This window comes from Benincasa hispida, chromosome 2 (assembly GCF_027475165.1).
Source record: "Benincasa hispida cultivar pf3 chromosome 2, pf3_genome.v1.1, whole genome shotgun sequence".
Taxonomy (NCBI): Eukaryota; Viridiplantae; Streptophyta; class Magnoliopsida; order Cucurbitales; family Cucurbitaceae; genus Benincasa; species Benincasa hispida.
The window spans coordinates 29,091,677-29,112,983 of NC_143479.1; the positions used below are offsets into that span (position 1 = coordinate 29,091,677).

A 21,307-nucleotide genomic window follows, 5' to 3' on the forward strand; every position below is an offset into this window, starting at 1 on the left:
CTCAGCTTGATCGTTCGTTTGTGGGTGGTATGCGGTAGCGATCTTGTGCCTAACATTATATTTGGCAAGTAATTTAGAAATGATGCGGTTAATGAAATGTGTACCTTCGTCATTTATCAGGGCTCTTAGCGTTCCAAAATGTGTGAAAATGTTCCTGGTAAGAAACTTAGAAACAGTCGACACATCATTTTTGGCACAAGCTATTGCTTCTACCCACTTTCATACGTAATCTACTGTAAGTAAGATATATTGTTGACCGCAGGATAGGGGAAAAAGTCCCATAAAATAAATGCCTTAGACATCAAATAAATCAACTTCAAGAATATTGTTCAAGGGCATTGTGTCCCTTGATGAGATATTCCCCGTGTGTTGGCAAGGGTCACACTTGCAAACATACTCTCTCGTGTCTTTGAAGAGGGTGAGCCAGAAGTATCCGTTTTGAAGAATCTTCCCAGCTGTTCTTTGCCCTCCGAAATGCCCTCTGTAAGGAGAGTCATGACACTTAGCCAGGATGCATTGTGTTTCTTCCTCCAGAACGCATCGACGCATGATGGAGTCGGGGCCTTGTTTATAGAGAAACAGTTCATCCCAAAAATAAAATTTCCTGTCGTGTACTAACCGTTTCTTTTGCTGAGAGTTGAAGTTTCCAGGGAATTGCTTGGTAGTTAAGTAATTAACTATGCCTGCATACTAAGGTTCCCTACCTTCAACTCTGAACAAGCTTTCATCAAGAAATGAATCTTTGATTTCATTTTCTTGGTCTTGCATTTCCTGATTTTCTAATCTGGACAGGTGGTCAGCCACCTGATTCTCAGTCCCCTTTCTGTCCTGAATATCGATGTCAAATTCTTGCAATAGCAGCACCCATCCTATTAATCTTGGTTTCTCGTCCTTTTTACTCATCAGGAACTTTATGGCTGAGTGATCTGTATAGATGGTTGCTGACGCACCAACTAAATAAGATCTAAACTTCTCGATGCCAAACACTACAACCAACATTTTTTTTCCATGGTTGTGTAGTGTTCCGGTGAGTCGTTCAGTGTCTTGGACGCCTAAGAGATGGGGTGTATCAAATTTCATTTCTTCTGCCCTAGCATGGTACCTACTACAACATCATTTGCATCTGAGAAGAAAACGTTGCGTCCAATGCGATGCTATTAGTACCAGAGTTGTAGTCAACACATATTTCAGTGTTTCAAATGCATCACAGCAGTCGTCATTGAAATCGTAGGGCCGGTTCACTTCTAATAATACGCTCAGAGGTTGCACAATTTTAGAAAATCCTCTAACGAACCTTCGGTAAAAGCCAGCATGCCATAGAAAACTTCGTAGAGATTTTACATTTGATGGTGGTAGAAGTTTAGCTATGACATCTATCTTGGCTTCATCAACTTCCAACCTAGCTTTAGATACTTTGTGGCCTAAAACAATTCCTTCAGTCACCATAAAATGACATTTTCCCCAATTCAGCACAAGGTTTGTTTCCTCATATCGAGCGAGGACGACCTCCAAGTTATCTAAGCATGATTGGAATGAGTCTCCAAAGACTAAGAAATCGTCCATGAAGACTTTAACGGTCTTTTTCAAGAAGTAAGAGAAAATTACCATCATACACCTTTGGAATGTTCCAGGTGTGTTGCATAGCCCAAAAGGCATGCGTCTGAACGTGAACGTTCCAAAGGGACAAATGAATGTTGTCTTTTCCTGATCTTCTGGGTCAATTAAAATCTGGATATAACCAGAGTATCCATCAAGGAAACAATAAAAAAAATTTTCCAGCCAGCCTGTCAAGCATTTGGTCAATGAAGGGAAAGGGGAAGTGGTCCTTCTTGGTTATCGCATTGAGTTTCCTATAGTACATACAGATGCGCCAGCCCATGATAGTCCTTGAAGGGATGAGTTCATTATTTCTATTGACTATCACTGTTGTTCCCCCTTTCTTGGGAACGCATTGGACTGGGCTTACCCTGCTGTTTTCGGATATAGGATAGATTACTCCTACGTTCAACCATTTTAAGATTTCTTTCTTGACCACTTTCTTCATTATAGGGTTTAGCCTTTGTTGAGGCTCAATCGATCCCGTCTTCCCTTCTTCTAGCCTGATTTTATGCATGCAATAAGATGGGCTGATGCCATGGATGTCCATTAGTGTCCAACCTATTGCACGCATGTGCTTTTGCAGCATCTGCAAAAGAGAATGTTCGTTAGGCTTGGTGAGATTCGCGAAAATAATTACAGGTAAGGTTTTATTTGTTCCAAGCAAAGCATATTTAAGGTGACTAGGTAATGGTTTCAACTCAAGTTCTGGTGGTTCCTCTAATGATGGACGCATTGGTTTCGTCTGCTGCTCACTCAAACTTGGCGGCTCGGGTTCTTTCATGTTTTCCTCTAACGCGAGGACCTTGCAGCCTTGGGTCACTTCTTCTTCAGGCAACTCTATTCTTTTCAGTTGACATTTTTCACTATCTGGGAACTTTAATGTGTTTAACACATTAAACTTCACTTCTTGATTGGTCTGCCCGCATAGCTAATTCTCCCTTATGCACGTCTATCAATACTTTCCCAGTGGTTAGAAAGGGGCGTCCAAGAATAATTGGTACATCCCTGTCCGCTTCATAGTCTAAGATGATGACATCTACTGGGAATATGAAGTTGTCAACTTTTACGAGAACGTCTTCAATCTTTCCTTCAGGGTACTTGATTATTCTGTCAACGAGTTGAAGAGTAACAGAAGTGGGTTGTGCTTCACCAATTCCCAATTTCTTGAAGATTGAGAGTGGCATGAGATTAATACTTGCTCCCAAATCACACAACGCATGTCTTACATCTAACCTTCCGATCGAGCACGGGACGCTGAAGCTCCCAGGGTCCTTCTGATTCTTGGGTAGTCTATTGCTTACTAACGCATTGCACTCCTGCGTTAGCGCAATTACCTCCGTCTCGCTGACTCTCCTTTTCTTTGTCAAAATATCCTTAAAAAAATTGACATATTTTGGCATTTGCTCCAGGGCTTCTAGAAGTGGAATATTGATATGCAATTGCCTCAGGGGTTCAAGAAAATGCTTAAATTGTTGTTCATCATTCTTCTTCATCAAGCATCTAGGGAATGGTGCGTTCAGTGACACCGAAGGTTTTCTCACGTTAGACGTGCTTGGCTCTGAATAGCTTATGGATTCAGGCGTTCTTTCTTCTTGATCTTCTAATTCCATTGAACGTGTGTTAAGTTCTTTTGAAGGACTGTTGTTTCTTGGATTCATGGTTATTTCTTCAAGAGCTTTGCCACTTCACAATGTCACCGTGTGACATTGCTCCTTTCCATTATTGTTCCCCGGGGTTTCAGTGTTGCTAGGAAAAACTCCAGCCTGTCTATTCTTCAACTCACCCACTATCTGCCTCACTTGTATCTCCAGGTTTCCATAGACGACGCTTGGCTTTTAAGCAACGCGTCATTCTAGGCGATATACTCCTTTAATAGGTTTTCAAGCGGAGATGCTGAGCTCAACGCCTGACCTCCTCTATTAAAGGATTGTTGGTGTGGCTAATGCGTTGGTTGGAATGTAGGCAGCGATCCTTGCCTTTGCTGCTGATTCGCCCCTGGGTGGTGCTCCTGTTGATTTCTTGTCCAAGAAAAATTTAGATGGTTCCTCCATCCGGGATTATATGTATTTGAAAATGGGTTATTTTTAATGAAGCATACAAATTGTAGATTTTGTGGGCAATCAGCGTAGGAATGGGGATCTCCACAACCCACACAGCTAACCATGGGCTGCACGAATGTTTCTACCTGATTTACCTTCTGTTGATTTGATGTGTTCCCTAGTGACATGTTCTGCAAAAGGTTTGTCATATTAGTCACTTATGCAGAGAGTCTGGCTATTGCGTTGGAATCGATAGAATTAACATTCTGAGATCGCCTCTTCCTGTTAGCTCTTGTGTCATACGTATCGTCCACCCATTCCATGTTGTACTTAGTAATGCGGTCTAATATTTCCTTAGCTTCAGTGTAAGATTTATCCATAATTCCACCAGCTGCAGCTACGTCAGCTGCCATCTGCCATCTGCCATCTGGATGGTTAGTGGTAATCCATGGTTCGGGCAATTTTTGACCAATCCCTTAAAACGCTCCCATGAAGCACTTAAGGTTTCAGCTTCTTCTTGTTCGAAGTTCATGATCTCTCGACGCCTCCTTGCATTGGTGGTGGGTGGAAAGTATTTTTGCATGAATTTCTCCCCCAACTTCTCCCAAGTTGTGATCTCACTAGGCTCTAGAGAGCTTTACCCATTGCTTTGCATCATCACGCAAAGAGTATGAGAACAAAGATAGCCTGATCGTTTCTGGGGTGATTCCAAGAATCACAAATGAGTTGCATGTTTCCAGGAAACGTTTTATGTGGCCGTGAGGATATCGCCACAACCACCCCCAAATTGTCTAGCAGTTTGGAGCATTTGCAGCATCACGGATTTCATCTTGAATCTTGTCCCATCTGGCATTAGGTATATGATTCCTGGTGAGAAATCATACAATACAGGAGACGCATACTCCCTTATGGGACGTGTACTACTGTTTGCCATTAGGATTGAATTTTGCGCAGCGTGAGCTAGTTGTTGAGCTAAGTTCTGATTTGCTTGTTCGTCAGCCATTTCTTGTTGCCTGTTTTGTTGTCTAAGAAGTTATTGCTTTAACCTTCGACGACAATTAGATCGATTTCTTCGTCGAAAGGTCCTTTCAACTTCAGGGTCGTATATAAGTTCAGGATTGCTCTCCCTGCTCATAAACGTTCAGAAGCTTAAGCTTAGCTCGTAATACTCCCTTGGCTAAAGTATTCCTACAAAAGATACAAGCACAATTTCTAGTTAGTTTTGTTGCTGAATCCCCGGCAACGGCGCTAAAAACTTGTTCGTTGCTATCGTGATTCGAGCTAGAAGTGTATTGTATAAAATAATTTGGAAAAATAAGTATGAATGATGCGCTGGTACTTTGATGCGTTGATGTATTTGTAACACGGTGCGTTAAAGATGTGCAACAGAATGCGTGACACTTCTCTATTGACGTTCAAGTTTTCCTAAATTAGATCCAAGTATAAATCCAATTTAGGTTCCTAGTAAGTCCAAGGTCGAACTCAGGGATTCAGATTAAGCTAAGGCAGACCTTGCGTTGTAGCTGTTGTAGAGATATCCTAAATGTATAGAGAAATGTGTTATTTACATTAAGGTGCTGTGTCTGTGCCAGAAGATACAAAAGGGTTGAGTAGAGAATAATGAGTCATGTGAAAATGGATTTTTATGCAAGTGGTATGCGTCGATCTAAGTTGAATGTACACAAACTAGAATGTGATGAATGAGATGATTTATTTATCTTTGTTTATGTGTTAGACTTTATTCGACACTTCTCAATGCGAATAACATAAAAAGCCTATCTCTAAGATGTATGCATCAAACACAAGATGCAATATAACAACAGTAAGTCTATCTCTAGATGTAATATGCGTTCTAACTCGATGCTGGCTTATTTATTCTCTCGAATAATCTAAGAGAAAGATGCTTTTACTGCTTTTAGTTGGCTTAAGCATTTGGAATGAAATTTTGCATAAAGTATAGATACATCCAACATAAACAAGAAATAAACAATGGCAAAGTGTGATAGATCAAATATGTGGATTTATAAAGAAACAGATTGTATTTACAAAAGCAATACTTAATCAGATGAAAGGTGAAAGCGATAAATGAGATGAAAGGAAATGAGTCAAGCCATAGAGTACAATCTCTTGTATCTCTTTGGCTCAATTCTAGTTGTGTACAATCACTTGTATAAGAATTGGATGAAGTGTCTCTCTCAAGCTCGGCTTCCTCCACTCCTTGATCGGCGGTGGTGGTGATTCTCTTACCTTCTGCTCTTCTTAGCACCACAGCACAACTTTAAAGATCTAAAACTATGACTAAGCTAATACTGAGAGTGAGAACTTGAAATTTTCTTAACTTTGAAATATGGAGGGATTTCTTCTATTTATAGGCGTTGGTCTTCTCCAGCTTAATGAAGAGCAGCATTAAAATCCATGCCCTGGTCAGCCGCTTGACACTCAGAAGCTTTTCAGATGCCGCCCGCTGCAGATGCCAATGCTTGTAAGTGGTGATTTGACACAAACAGCCTAAATCAATGAATCTTCCTTGCGTTGTATCCCTCTGACGCATGGCCCATGTGTTAGCCTTTACCAGCGACACTTCTTAATCATGCGTTAGCCTCTAGTTGAAATCCTACAATACAATGCGTTAGGGCCGCAATACTTTAGTAATCAATATTCTTTTGCATGAGTTTGCTAATGATTGAGTAATTCCATGCATTTCTTTTAAAAATGAGGAGAATTTATCATTAAAAACCTTAATTGTTCCAACTTAAGAGCCACCATAACTTGTATTTCTACAAGTTATCACCACCCTCAAATTGGAACAATGTTTGTCCTCAAGCATTCCATAAATAATTCTTTGTTATCTCCTTTGTCCTTAGTGTGCAGTGTTCATCTCTCATCATATTCACTTATAAGTTTGAGACAAGAGTTTGGAAAATGTAATGCAGGTTGATTCTTTTCTAAAAGGAATAATGTTTTATTTCAAGTGCAGCAAGCTTTTTGTCAACAACTTCTTTCGTTTCTCAAAACATTCCTGTTTTTTCTAAACCAACAATGCGTTAGATGCTTTTAAAATAGATGCTAGCTAAAAAGAAAACGTATGAATTTTCAATTACCTATGTATTGTTCCAGGTGTCCCACTTTCGTTTTGGCTTGCCCCCACGGGTGTCATGCGAGCATCCAACTATGGGTGAGAGCCCTTCACAACTAAACTTATATCTAACATTCATGCATTTCAAGATACACTTCTTTAGACTAGATAGAAGAGTGTTTTGGGACGCATTGGTCTAGGACACTTAACTTCGTTTTGACTTGCCCCCACGGGTGTCATGCGAGCATCCAACTATGGCTAAGTGCCTGTTCCAACTTTACCTCATGCCACTTTGAGGTTTTTCTTTTAGAGGAGTGACAGAGGAGTTGCGTTTAACATTTTTCTATTTTGTTCCCTTTCTTTTTGATGTATTCGATTAATGCGTCTTAACTCGGATTTCCCTCATTTCCAAATTTGGAGATCAGTTAAATCCTCATTTCTAAAAGAAAAACAAAATTTCGAAAAGGCTTTGAGAGTTTCGAAATGAGTTTTAATTTAAAGCTTGCGTGCATTAGAAAGAAAACATGTAGTTTTTTTAGAGAAGTTCGGGCTTTGTTGATTTTCCTAATGCCTACTCTATACTTGTAAATTTCATATTGTTAATATCATTGAGGTAAGACAAAGCACAAGACTAGAAAATAGCTAAAGAACAAAAAAAAGTATGCTAAGTCAAACGTAAGGAAAAAAATGATAGAAATTTTTCATTCATTTTCATAGGATAACATGAAATAAACAAACAAGGCAAACAAATACAAAAGATTATCAAATAACACAAAGTACAAAATAACTAACACCCCCGAACTTATTGTGCTGGCGCGTCATCCCTGTGTTCTTTTGCAGGCTCTTCATCTGTAAAACGCAGAGGGTTTCTAAGATGAGCAGGTACCAGTGGCAGGGAAACATTCTGACCAAGACCTGATTAATGTACTGCATTGTGTAAACAAATTGGTCTTGCATTCTTCTTGTTTGCTACCGTAAGTAATCCTTTAGAACCCTATTTTGTTGCTGAAGACCTTCAATGGACACGGTCAATGGTCTGAGTTGATCACTAATGAAAGTTTTCAACTCTTCAATGTCAGTGCTACGTTGTGGCAGTGCTGGCTTTTCACTTCTTTCAACTAGGTCTTCAAAATTTCCTGCGTTACTCAACCCTAACCCAGTTGGTTCAAAAATGATTGGAGGAGTCACAAAAGTGGGAATTGGAATTGGTGAGGGCGAAGGAAAGGGACGACGGATGTCTTGATCTACATCGGTAGGATCTTGGTGCGTTAGATCAAGACTCCCTTCTTGCGGGACCACTGGTGAGTTTTGGAGAGTGAGGTTTAGGTCTGGTCACACTTCTTCATCCGTAAGTGTAAGCTCTACTTCGTAATCTTCATTCTCTGAAGCTTCATTGTTGTGTTCAATTATCCGGACGCGTCTTTTTTTGGGGGCACGTTTGGAGGATCGAGGTCTGGCTGCCACTTCTTTGTGAGGTAGGGTAAACTGATGTGGCGAACTGCGAAGAAAACACCTGATTAACTTGATGTCCATCAGACCATCGATCTCCTCATAATAATCCCCCAGAGGGATGCACCCACATTCACATAGTGCACAAATCAGCCATGGAAAATAAAGCTGTCCTCGTGGTTTTGTTTTGATGGCTTTGATCTAATCCCTTATTATTTTCCCTACATCTATAGGGATGCACTGCATGATACAGTAGGTAGCCAAGACACGTTCTTTAGACAATGTCTCATCATGCATTGTAGGCATGATGCTTTTCTTAATCAGATAATACCACAAGTTCGCATCTGGCTTTAGGTTCCTAGAAGCTAACATCCGCCACCATATCTAGGACTTATGCGGTGTGTATGCATAAGTGTCGAGATGATCGCATACCGCCACCATATCCTACTTCCTGGACGCAACCATTGTCCTCTCCGCAGGGTGTGTATGCTGTGTAATAACAAACAGAACTTATTCCTAAGTCTCCATTCTTGCTTATGCAAACCTAATCTAGCTCTCTCGAGTATCGATTCTAACCTAGCTCTCTCAAGTCATTAGGTTCTTTCTTTAGACTCTCTCTCAAGCAGCTCTAAAGGTGTGATGGGTGCATACATAAGACAAGGTAACTGCATGAACTTGGTTGACGCAAGATTATTCCTATCTCTAGTGAACAATACATATATTGCTTAATGCGACCAACCACTTACCCTCCCAGGCAGCTGGTTGTTGCTGACTTTACTCATAGACAAGCATTGCGTTAGCCTATAGACAGGCGTTGCCGCAGCTTCACACTAAGCAAGTAAGTTTTTCTCATACACTCATGCAACGCACACCTCTCGGTGGTTTGCTACATGCTTCATATCTCTAATCCACATGACTAAGTATGCGATACTCTAGCAGTCTCACTAAGTTTTGCAATGAAAGTAAAGATGCTAAGCAAAGAAGATGGAGATGGAGTCGAAGGAACAGAGAAATTCATTGAAAACAAATTGTATTAATTCCTTAATTCCAAAATTTCATACAATACAATATAAGAAAGAAAGGAAAAGGAAATAACCGGCTGAAAGCAAAGACTTGCTCCTAACGGATGTGCGTCAAGGCTGCTGGTGGTGCCATGGATGGATGGAGGAACTGACTCTCTCAAGATCTAGCTCCGATCGAAGGCTCCAGTCGTCACTCGGAATGGATGAAGGAGGTGAAGAACTCTCAGCCATCTTCTCACGTGTTTGTCTGGATCGCAAGGATCTGCCCTAGGCAACCTCAAGCGAAAACCTTGGATAACTTTAATTTCTGCTCATCGGCTTCTATTTATAGAGCTTGGATCATCGACAGCATTAATTGGACTGCTTTGAGTCTGACATTCGGTGCGTGAGTCCTTTTTGAACCTCTGCCACTAATGGCGTGGTAGGTGAAATTTCAGCATCATCTTTTGGTTTTTCTCGAGGTAGATGCGTTGATGCGTTCATTCCACCAACCTTGCGTCGATCCCATTAGCATGCGTTGTCGCGTAGCCGCAATCATTCAATGATCGCATTCGCTTAATACTGCAACTCTACATGATGACTTAATTGCTTGACGAGCGCAATTCCTATGCGATGGATACATACGGTTGATTACTGCAACATCCATGCGTTGATCGATGTGTTTGCCTTTGCGATGGAGAGTTTCTCCGCATGCGGTCGTCTATGCGGAGGTCCGATTTTGGCATTTGCGTCCATTTCCTGTTTTAGCTACAAAAATAAAACATTGAACGCATAATAACGCAAAATAACGGGTTAGCTAAGATTCAACATGCCGATCGACGCAAACTCATTTTCTCGTAAGTTCCTAACATGATTGACGCATATTCTACCTAACAACCTTCATAATTCTAAGTAAAAGGTCTAAGATGATGTGCATTTCTGCATGTCATCAGACCACCACGAAGATCTTCTCTACTATTCTCTTGCAAGGATTGTGTTGCGAAAACACTAAACTGAGGTAGTTTTATTGAAGACCGAAGACGGTTTGGAGAGGGTTTCAAATTTTTCAGAGTTCTTGAAGAAGTTCTGAATGCTTAGTCTAATCATTCAACCCAACACTTTAATTTATAAAGCTTTGATTATGCAAATCAAAGCTTGCATGAAAACTAGCTCATTCTTCATGGATTAAGTGGAATTGGTGAAAAAGGTGTTTTCACCATAATGGAGATTTCCAACTTTTGGAAATTTCCACTTTGTATTTTCAAAATTTGTTTTAAAATAATTTCTCGAAACCAAATAACAAATAAATTAATTTATTTGTTTTATTAGTTTTATAAAAAAAATAATTCAATTAATTAATTTTTAATTAAAACTTTTAATTAAATTTGTTAATTTAATATCTCATATTAGATTAATAAAACACCAATTTCACTGCAATAAATTTAATTTCATATAATTAATATTTAAATCATCATTTAAATATTAATTAATTCACCAATTTCGTTTAATTTTGATAAAATTAAACATTTCAATTGTATCGAATACAATAGAAACTCTAATTGAATTTGAATATTTCAAATTCTAAACCCTAATTTCAAATCTCATCAAGATTACTCAATTTATTAATCCAAATTACGAGCTAGTAAAGGGACCTTATGTACCTACAGATTTTGAGCTCCAACGATTTGTAATTAATTGGTTAAACTCTTTAAACTGAATTAATCACTATTTGTTAACTACCAAGACATTCCATTATAGCTTGATAGTTGCACTCTCTTCACTATAAAAATATTTCTGTCCATTTTAACCATAATTGTTAAGTCAATCCCTCACAGGTCGTTCATATTCATAGTTGGGTCAAAAATTACCGTTTCACCCCTGTAAATACATCTTGCTCCTTAAGCTCCCACTGATCTTCTATTAAACAATTGATTTATAGTCCAACTTATAAATCATGACACTCTCTTTCATGAGAGGGCGGGTCCCATTGTTCAAAACAAGGCATTAACGCTTAAGAGAACAACCTATCTACTAACCCTAAATCAGGTAGGAGTGAATTCCATTTTGCAAAGCTATGTCCCCAGCTATCTATCCCGTCTTATCCCAAAATGGGAGACTTATTGAGCAATGTTGTTGAACTACTCTCACCTATGCAGTTCAAAGGATAATCCCGAATAAAGATCGAGTTACCCTAGGTCATTGAGTTTGAGATAGTCAGTTTTAACAGTAAACGATTTTTATAAAGAAAAGTGACTATTTCGAGGTTCGGTCTTATGCAATCTCATTGCACAGGATATCCCCACTCACATGTCTCTATATGAATGATTTTTGGATCACATCATTTGTATCAGTATATAAAATGGGCCGCATCCAATAGTGTCAATAGGATGAGGTACCTAGTCTCATCCGTATACTTATAGACCATTTTAGCTACATACTAAAACTTGATCCTCTTTTATGTCGCCATATAAAGTTAAAGTATTCATGTTATAGTCATGGATTTGTTTATTGGATTTTCATAAAAGAATGCAATATCAATAGTAATTTATTGAATAAAATACTCAACAACATTTTTATTGATAAATAGAATATGTTAACAATATTTACGAATTGGGAGTTTAGGACATTCCCAACACTTTGGCTCTTAGACCTTTACCTATAAAAGATCTTTTTATCATTTTATTCTCAAGGCATGATTCACTCGGAGGTAGAGAGTTGTCTTCTAACTAAGGAGTCCATTCTTTATCAATCTCCTAATCCTATTGAGATTTATGTGTCCAAGTCTTAAATGCCAAAGATGGGCATTAGGAGAAATTTTTCATTTTTTATTTTGAGTTTCAGCTGTTTTAAACATCTCTATATTTAATATAGCTTTTGCTTCAGTTGTTTTAACATATACAAGTTATTTTTAAGTTTAGCATAACATAATTGAACACCTTTTGAACTAATGAATACTTCATTGATACTAAAAGTAATTATATATATATGTTCTAGTAAACAAGAGATCGATATTAAGTTCCTTTTCATATCACATATATAATATATATTTTCTAATGCAATACTTCAAAAAACTACCGTTTCATCTTCAACCTCTCATACCCCTAATTCTTCAGACTGCCATATGCAGTCCATGTTGTCGGAGCACCATTATTCCTTGTTGCCGGACACCAACATTCCTTGTTGTCAGAGCACCAAAATTCAAACTTTCGAAAAAACTCCCAACATTTGCTTTCTCGAAATCCTAACACGTGGGCATACGACTACCACAAATCAACTTGTATATATATGTTCTCTTTGACGGATACTGTTTTCTTTTTTTATAATTTGAAACAACACAAATCTCGGAATAGTCGTTTATTCCACTTTTGATTTCATGCTATTATTTTTTTAACCACAACGTAATAAACTTTGACAAATTTACCTTGTAGGATATGAAGATGGTGACTTCAACTACAAGAACAAGATCAAGTGATAGACTACAAGAAACAAGCATAACAAGGAAAAAAAAATGAAAAACCACCAAAGAATATAACATTGAACAACAATGACAAGGTATGTATATACCACTATAAATGTACCATTTGGACAATTAACCTATGGCCTGTTGCATGCATATCACAGGAGACAAACGAAACAATGCACGAGGAAAAATCCGCTAAAAAGTTAAATTCACCAAAGGAAAAGCCAAATAAAAATTCTGACAAGGAAAGGAAATGGGAAACCACCGAAAAGACCACCCCCAAAAAATGCATAAGAATAACACAGGTATATTTACACCAAATTTTGGGTACTTGTTTCACTGTTCGTTTTTTTAACACTATGTTCATTCAATGCAGAGTGTGAAAAACACAAAAAGAGGAGAGACATATTAGGGAAGACGACTTGCAACCGATTGTTGAAGTGAATGAAGTATTTGTAATGTATTTAATTAAATAATAAAGGTATTAAGGAGTAACAAAAAAATGTACAAACAGAGGGAAGAGGAATCTGATGGCTATAAACAATCAGAAGCAAATTTGATAAAGAATTGTGCCAACTCAAGTACAGATGAGACTGACAATGACGCTGAGGAGAACCGAACAAAAGTCAACCAAGTTGCATGTGCACCAGAAAAGGTATATCCACAAATACATTGTACATGTATGATATTGCATGTATAGTATATGTTGTCTATGTTGCTTCCTAAATATTATGTATTTATGCTTATGTTGTATGTGCTACTTCTTAAGCTGAGTTGTTAAGTATCCATTTATTTTTATAGTAACAAAGATGTAATGGAATATATGTGTCATGTATATTATTTATTTTTTAACTTATGCTTTTGTTATGTTTTATACTTATGCTTCATGGATACTATTTTTAAAGTAGCAAATGTGTGCATATGCTTATGTTGTATATGTTGGAATTACTCCATGCTATTTAGTTGTATCTTTACGTTGTTTCCTATATGTTAGCTACGTAAATTTTTATGCTTACGTTTGACAATGGTATATATCTAATAATTTTGCTTATCTTTTCTTTATGTGCTATATGTGTATGATTTTAAACTGTAAAAGATTAAAGAAAAGGGAAAGAAGAAATGTAAGGAAAAAGTAGAAGAAGAAGATACTTCCACAAAAAACAACAAGGTGTATATTGTAGTGTATGTACTTTATCACGCAAACTATAGTTAATGCCATTTACATTCTTCCAATTGTGTTTTCTCATAGGGTGATGTGTACTTGATGAAGAAGTCTAAGAGAACACAACCTTTCAAAATTAATCACCATACCAAAATGGAAATAATTGAAAAAATAAAAAGGATCCTCCCTGAGAGCATGCTAACTAGGTTTAGAGAGTGTTGTTTCGACCATTTCCTGGATTTCTTAATTACTTACCAGTCTTCCTAGTTGTTATTATACTTAATTCAAAAGTAATGTAAACCTCAATCCCCAGATGAGCTTGAGTTTCTAATATGAGAAAAGGTCTTGTGCTTTGGTTTGCGAGAATTTGCACTAGTTATAGGATTAAACAGTAGTCCTATACCAAACATAAATGTAAACCAAATATAGGGTAATCAACATATCAAGAATGTCTATTTTGAAGTAGAAAAACCTGTATCTAAGAGACAGCTAAATATGACATTCAATGTAAACAAAAAGTTCGATGATGATGACATGTTAAAATTAGCCAACTCTATTTGCTAGAAAGTTTCCTTCTGCCTAGGTAAGATACTGTACATGTTGACATAACCCATATTATTATGGTGGATGATGAGGATCTATTTAATAGTTACCCATGGGGTAGGCAGTTCTCCGGAAAATTTCTTTGTAAGAAAAATGTGTTCAATTTAGTGTCCTAAATCTCATTCATATTGTAGTTTGTAATTTTTATAAATAAAAATGTCATTTAATAAAATAAGAAGTATTTTATTCTACTTTTAGATAGCATTAACTCAGTCCAATAAACTAAGATCCAATGTCATTTAATGAAACTTGAACAGTATGCGGTAAACATACAAGTGGATCGTGTTCAAGTCATGACTTGAAAGGTCTGTAGTGCATGGTTAAGGTTGGGTGCCTTATCCTAGTGACACTACAGATACTGCTCACTTTATAATTGTTACATGAGTTGTAAGTGTTACAAACAATACGATCCATATTGTTCATGTGGAGTCATGTGAGTGGGAGTATCCTATATAAAGAGTTTATATAAGACCGGACCACGAAATGATTATTTCTCAGTTTAATATCGTTACTTGAAGAAACTAACTTTTCACTAGAATGACCATAGGTAACTTGACCTTAATCCTGAATGAGTTGGGAACTTCTGTTTATAAGAGTAAACCTTTGATTTAGGCGAGAGCAGCCTGTTTCGCCGAATCAACATGCCTACCATTTGGGATTTTTTTCGAGTAGGGAGTTGGAACACAACTACACAAGATGGAATTCACTTCTTTCCATAGAAAGGAAAAGTTGATAAATTACTCCCTTAATAGCTAATTCTAGGTCTTCAACAATGAAGCCTCACCTCTCATTGGCCCGAAAGAGGTTAGTTTATAGTTAGACTATAAATTGTTTGTTCATTAAAGGAATCAGTAACATTTAAGGAGTTAGATGTAACTACAGGGGTAAAATGGTAATTTTAACATCAAATTAAAAAGTTTAGTTAGTTAATCTCATATCATTGGAGCTTCTAATATACAGGTCCAAGGTCCTCTTGTTAGCTCACTAAGGATAGAAACAAGGAAAATCGTTTTTGGAATAATTTGAATTGTTCGAATTATTCATGGAAATTTAAGTAATTAATTATATTAATATGATTAATATAATATATAATGTGTGTTGATACATTATAATATATAGTTAATTATAAATATGATTTATAATTAAAACTCTATAATATGTGAGAGGAAATATTTGAATAAGATTCAAATATTTTAAGCAGGTTTTATACTATAGATTAAAATTTAATATGAATTTGATTCGTATCAAAACTATAGGTTAAAAGAGGAGGTTACATTATAATATGATTATAAATGCATATTAGGAAAAACTCAAGAGAAGCCCACATTTCTTTTCCTTGCTTCATGAGAATAACGAGGACTTTAATTGGTGGTGTTTACATTGGTGGAAGATTTCTTGGGTCTTTTACAGTAGTCTTGAATGTGACCTCAGAGGGAATTGCTTGAGGATTTCTTGGTTCTACAAAGGTAAACCTTCTTCATCTTTGATTTTTTAGAATTGAAAAATCGTTATGCTTGGCCTAGTTTTGTTACTGTATAAAACTAATTTTGATTTTTCCTAATCCTAATTAAAAAAACAGAATGATCAATCACTTCCATTTTAGAATTCAATCCCTTCAAAATGAACCACTAGATCCCAAGGATCATAAGTTGGACTACTGACATACAACCAAAATGGAAGGACCTAAAAAAGAAGGTGTTTGATTCATCTGAGGTAATAAAAATCTTGAATTGATGCTCCCTATTGCATCTAGAAATTTTCCCCCTATTGGCCATCGAGGAGGAAATGAGTATGTTGTACTTTAAACCATTCGTAGCTGCAAAAGAGGTAATAAGACGAGAATTTGAAAGGGGGTTGGAAAATATAAGTAAGGTATATGATATTGATGGAAGTACAGTAGGAAGGGGCATCACATATATGATCAAAGATTTATGAAGGATAAGTGGGAGTCTGTTGAAGAATCACAAAGTGAGATAAAACAAAACCAACTTGAGTTGGTAGAATGCATGGAGGAGATCGTGGAAGCATTAAACCAAATGATGACAAACTTGAACAATTTAATGGTCTCAAATGTCCAAATTTATGAACCTGCCCACGATGGTAACAACAAAGGAAATAGATTTGAAGTGTTTAGAGTATGTTTCTTAAATACAATGTATTTATTATACTTCTTATACATCTTGTTTGATGCTGCCTGAAATTATTTGTATTTTGAATTAAATAGGAGATAATTGACTATACTAGGGAGTTGGATGAATTGGAACAAGAACAAGAACAAAATGAAAAAGAAAAAGAAATTAATGATGGAGAAACAAATGACCAACAATTACAATTTTGGAAAGACGAAAAAGAAGATGATAACCAAGCACACAAGGCAAACCCCTCTCACCAAATGATTGAACCAAACACCAAAGTGACAAAGCAGACTAACCCTCTTGAAAATGTGAGGCATGTGGGGCAACAAAAAAAAAAAAAAAGGATGTAGGTTCCAAAAAGATATGAATACTTACCTACAACTATTTAATAATCTAGATGGGTAGTGAAAAATGATCATTTTATTCTAGGAACATGCTTATTTGGAATAGTATGATGATGTAGCACACAATGTAATCCATTTGGTTGATGAAAGAAAAGTGTACGAGGAATTTAATTATAGCTTAAAAGGAAAGGCTGCTATTAAGGTACCATATACTAGTAAACTATTTTGGGATATATACTCTAACTAATAATAACTCAACAACTCTAAAGACGTGAAACCTCCCATAGAAACATGCACCTACATAGTTCGGTTGTAAGACGTAAATTATTTATATACACTGTAATATGCCATACATGTTAATAACTAACTCTATTTCCTTTCTTTCTTTTTTTTTTTTTTTACAATGTGAATAAAAGTTGGTGGATCAATGGTGTTGCATGAGCTTCGATACACATCGGTTGTTAAAAGGAGAGGGGTCCTTACAGAGGTATATATGCATAAGTAAAAGCATCTATGGTACTTACAATCTGTTTAGTTGTTAACCAATTGTTTGATGATTTGGTTGCAACAAATAGACAATAATATGCAACAAAGGATATTGGTCATCACAGGGACACACATAAAAAGTGCACAAAAGCTTCGTTTGGTCGTGCTCGGAGTACATGCATATAATACGCCGAATCGTCAATTCATTGATAGAAAGAAAAAAGGAAGAAACTCACAGCAACCGATATATATATCGATTGACTGACCAAACCGCTCACATACGCTTACAATCCCCCATCATTTGACCTGCACCTTAATCACGACCATAATTAAGCTTTGTTATGAATCAACTCTTTTGTTTAGGTTTATGTTTTAGGATTTGTCAAATTTGTTAGAAGATCTTAGTATGTTTTTGCATTTTTTTCATCTAGTTGTTTATGATTATATTTTTTATATTTTCTTGCTTAAGACAGTAGTATTTAAACATCTTATTTACTAGAAAACTACAATATATTATTGTATAAAAATTAATTTTGGAGTTCTTAAATTTGCCTATGTTGAAATAATTGTGATTTTTACACATTTTCAATATACTATTGGATATTGAAAATTATTAAATAACACGTCTAAAACTAAAAAGCTATTATTACCTATTAGAGCAGAACACAAAAATCGTATATACAATGTGATTGCCCCTCACGCTCCAACTATGATGCAACATATGCAGCTTATATGTAAATGTTATTAACATAACCAATGTTTTAAACTAGACATTTGCTAGAAACTATTTGACAAAAAAAAAAAAGAAAAGAAAACATAGATGATACACGATATTTCTTATAAATCGGGATCAACTATAATGCTAAATGAACCAACCATAACCATAACCATTAATTAGATAAACTTATCTCTTTAACATAACAAAAATGATTAAAAAAAAAAACCCTCACATGAAAACTAAAATGTTGTTAGTAACCATGTGGAGAACAAAATACCAAAATCATTCATACAAGATATTACTCAGTAATCATAGACAAGATAAAAGCATAAATAAACCAACGAAAATCACAATCATAATCGTCTAATAAATAAAATTAGAAGAATTTGTTGAACATAAACCAAATATTGAAAAAAAAAAAAAGAAAAGAAAAGAAAAAGAAACCCTAACATGAAACATAAATTTGCATTGTTTAAAATGACAAAATCAAGCTAAGTAGAAAGTGGATTTTTGCATGTTCTAGAACTTATGACCTTTTAAGCCACAATGTCTGCACTGTTCCTTAATGCTTTCTCCCTGTGAGGTAACAATCTTTTTTTCTTAGGTTTTCCAATCGGTTGTTTGAAATTGGGTGGGAGAATACCATCTTCATCTGGAGAAGTTGTTGAAACGAGCTGATCAACACTACCTATAGGGTACTGTTGGGGTTGATGCCCTAAATCTCGTAGGGTCATTAGTTTATAAACATTGTATGAACAAACTCATTATGTGATCTGTCTATAAAATATGTGATATTTTAATTGCATTAGCCACAAACCAATAAACTAATATCCAAGGTTATTCTTATAACTTAAATATGTATGTGGAGACATACAGATGGATCATGTTTAAGTGATAACCTAAATGATCTGTAGTAGATGGATAAGGCTAGCTACCTTATCCTGGTGACACTACAAGTATGGCCTACTTTGTAAGTGTTACAATTGTTGTAAAGTGCTACAAATGATCTGATTTTGATCATTCATGTATTGGACATGCGAGTGGGGATATTCTATACAAAGAAGCTTGTATAAGATCGAATCACGAAATGTTTAGTCTTATTATACAAAACCATTCATAATAGAGACTTATATTTCACCAGGATGACCATAGGTAACATGACCTGAGTCTTGGGTGAATTGTGAACTCTTGCCTATGAGAGCGGTCCTTTGATTTGTATAGGTGAGAGTGGCCAGATCACCGACTTAACAAGCCTACCATTTTGGGGATTCGACTGATTGGGGAGTTGGGAACACAGCTACACAAGATAGAATTCACTCTTTCCCCAAAACAGGGGTAAGTACATAAATTGCTCTCTTAAGGGCTGATTCCGGGTCTTGAACAATATGGTGCCACATTTTCTCCTAGCTCAAGAGGGGTTTAGTCATAGTAGCACTATGATTTATTGTTTATTAGAGGGATCAGTGTTACTTAAGAAGTTAGATGTAACTATAGGAGCAAAAAAGTAATTTGGCCTACCTATACTTACGAGTAATTTGTGAAGGATCATCGTACTGTTGATTGGTTATATCTAATGGATACAAAAATATATCTGTAATGCGAAGAGTGCAGCTGTCGGTCTTTAGTGGTGTACCTGACAGTTAACAGATGGTGAATAATGCAATTAAAGAGTTTAGTTAATTATTCATGTACTGTTGGAGCTTCAAACTACAGGTCCATAAGGTCCCCTTGGTAACTCAAAAGGATTTAGTTGAGAATCAGTTTTTGGGTTAATTTGAATTGCTCAAATTAATAGAGGGTTATAATTATATATGATATAATTAAATTGTTTCAATTATATATGATATAATTGTCATAATGTAGTTGATACATTATAGTTTAATGGGAGGAAATAAATATTTGAATGAGATTCAAATATACTTTCTATGAATGGGATTCATAGTTGATAAATTTAATATAAATATGATTTATATTAGATATCATAAAATAGAGAAAAAAAAACTATAGTTTATATTGCATGTGATACAGTATTAAAACTATAGATTATATGTTATATTTGATATAACATATAATTTAATATAAATATAATATGATAAGTTAGTTATCATATTTATTTATATTATTATTATTATTGTTTGAATAATAAGGAAGAGAATTGCAACTCCTTTCCCCATCTTTTCTCCCCACCTATGTTAGTGGGTGGTTATTAATTTTATGGGAAGAGGAATAAAAGAAAGGTGATTTTCTCTTTTTCCACTACGATTTGCTATTGCAGATTAAACGATTGAGAGTTTACAAAATTGTTATGTGTTCTTGTGTTCTTAAGAGATTTCTTAATCTACCTCCTCCACCTAAACTTTCCCTTTAACCAAAATAGTTAGAGCCCATCATTCCTGGGTTCTCACTCCGAGAATACCAAAGACTCTTTATGGTTGTGTCCGGATTTTGGTTTGAGAAAATCTTGAAGAAGGTCTTCAAGAAGTTGTTGTTTCTATTCGAGGGAGGATTCGTGAAGAAAAAGGTCTTCAAAGGTAATGTATCTTGAACCTTTTTTCTTGAAAAAGTATGTTGTAATTTATTTTAAATGCATATCACTTATATGTTTACTGTAAACTTTGTTTTCAATAATTAATGGAATTTGGTCGATCCATTTCTGCTCAAGGTTCTCCTTACATGAGTTCTTTTAGGTACATACTCACACTATAAACTTGGTCTAATTTAGAAACCCGATATGTTTCATGTGCATATGATTGCAAGTCAAGGTTCCTATAACATAAGGCAACACATGCATGAGAGTGAGGAATCATATCAATATCTCATCTTCTATATGTTCATGTCCGATTAAAGAATGCTGACTTGAAAATGTTTCATTCGATCATGAACCTCAAATTCATACTCATTTATACAATACAACTGTAAAAACAATGTATACAACTTTAATAACACAGAAAATAATTGTTAACAAGAAAAAATACATAGTATTAAAAAAATAACTCATGTCCATTGTGCAACTCTCAACCAATGCTAATCGGATAACACCCTCAGCCAAAGGAGATCAATCAGTCCGTTAGAAGCTAGAAAATATACGACATTCGTAGAACCATCTTTGTATCAACTCAGGTCAAGTCCCTATGGTAGGCATATTGAGTAGGCAACTCATGTCACTCTAACCAATACAAATCAAATGATGAGCCCTCATAGACAAGAGTTCATAACTCACTTAGGATTAAGATCG

General features: G+C 35.9%; 1 protein-coding gene and 1 non-coding gene across 2 annotated transcripts; one reads left to right on the plus strand and one right to left on the minus strand.

The window, feature by feature from the left end:
- Positions 1 to 690: 690 nt before the first annotated feature.
- Positions 691 to 3,257, minus strand: LOC120072024 (uncharacterized). The gene is made up of 4 exons (XM_039024446.2): positions 2,559 to 3,257; positions 1,967 to 2,473; positions 1,295 to 1,728; positions 691 to 1,102 (listed from the first exon to the last, which is right to left on the minus strand). Exons 1-4 carry the CDS (start codon positions 3,255 to 3,257, stop codon positions 691 to 693), a joined length of 2,052 nt encoding a protein of 683 aa, XP_038880374.2.
- An 824-nt stretch (positions 3,258 to 4,081) lies between these two features.
- LOC120072423 (small nucleolar RNA R71) lies at positions 4,082 to 4,185 on the plus strand. The gene has a single exon (XR_005480482.1). It is a non-coding gene; the product is annotated as a small nucleolar RNA R71 (small nucleolar RNA).
- Positions 4,186 to 21,307: the final 17,122 nt, after the last annotated feature.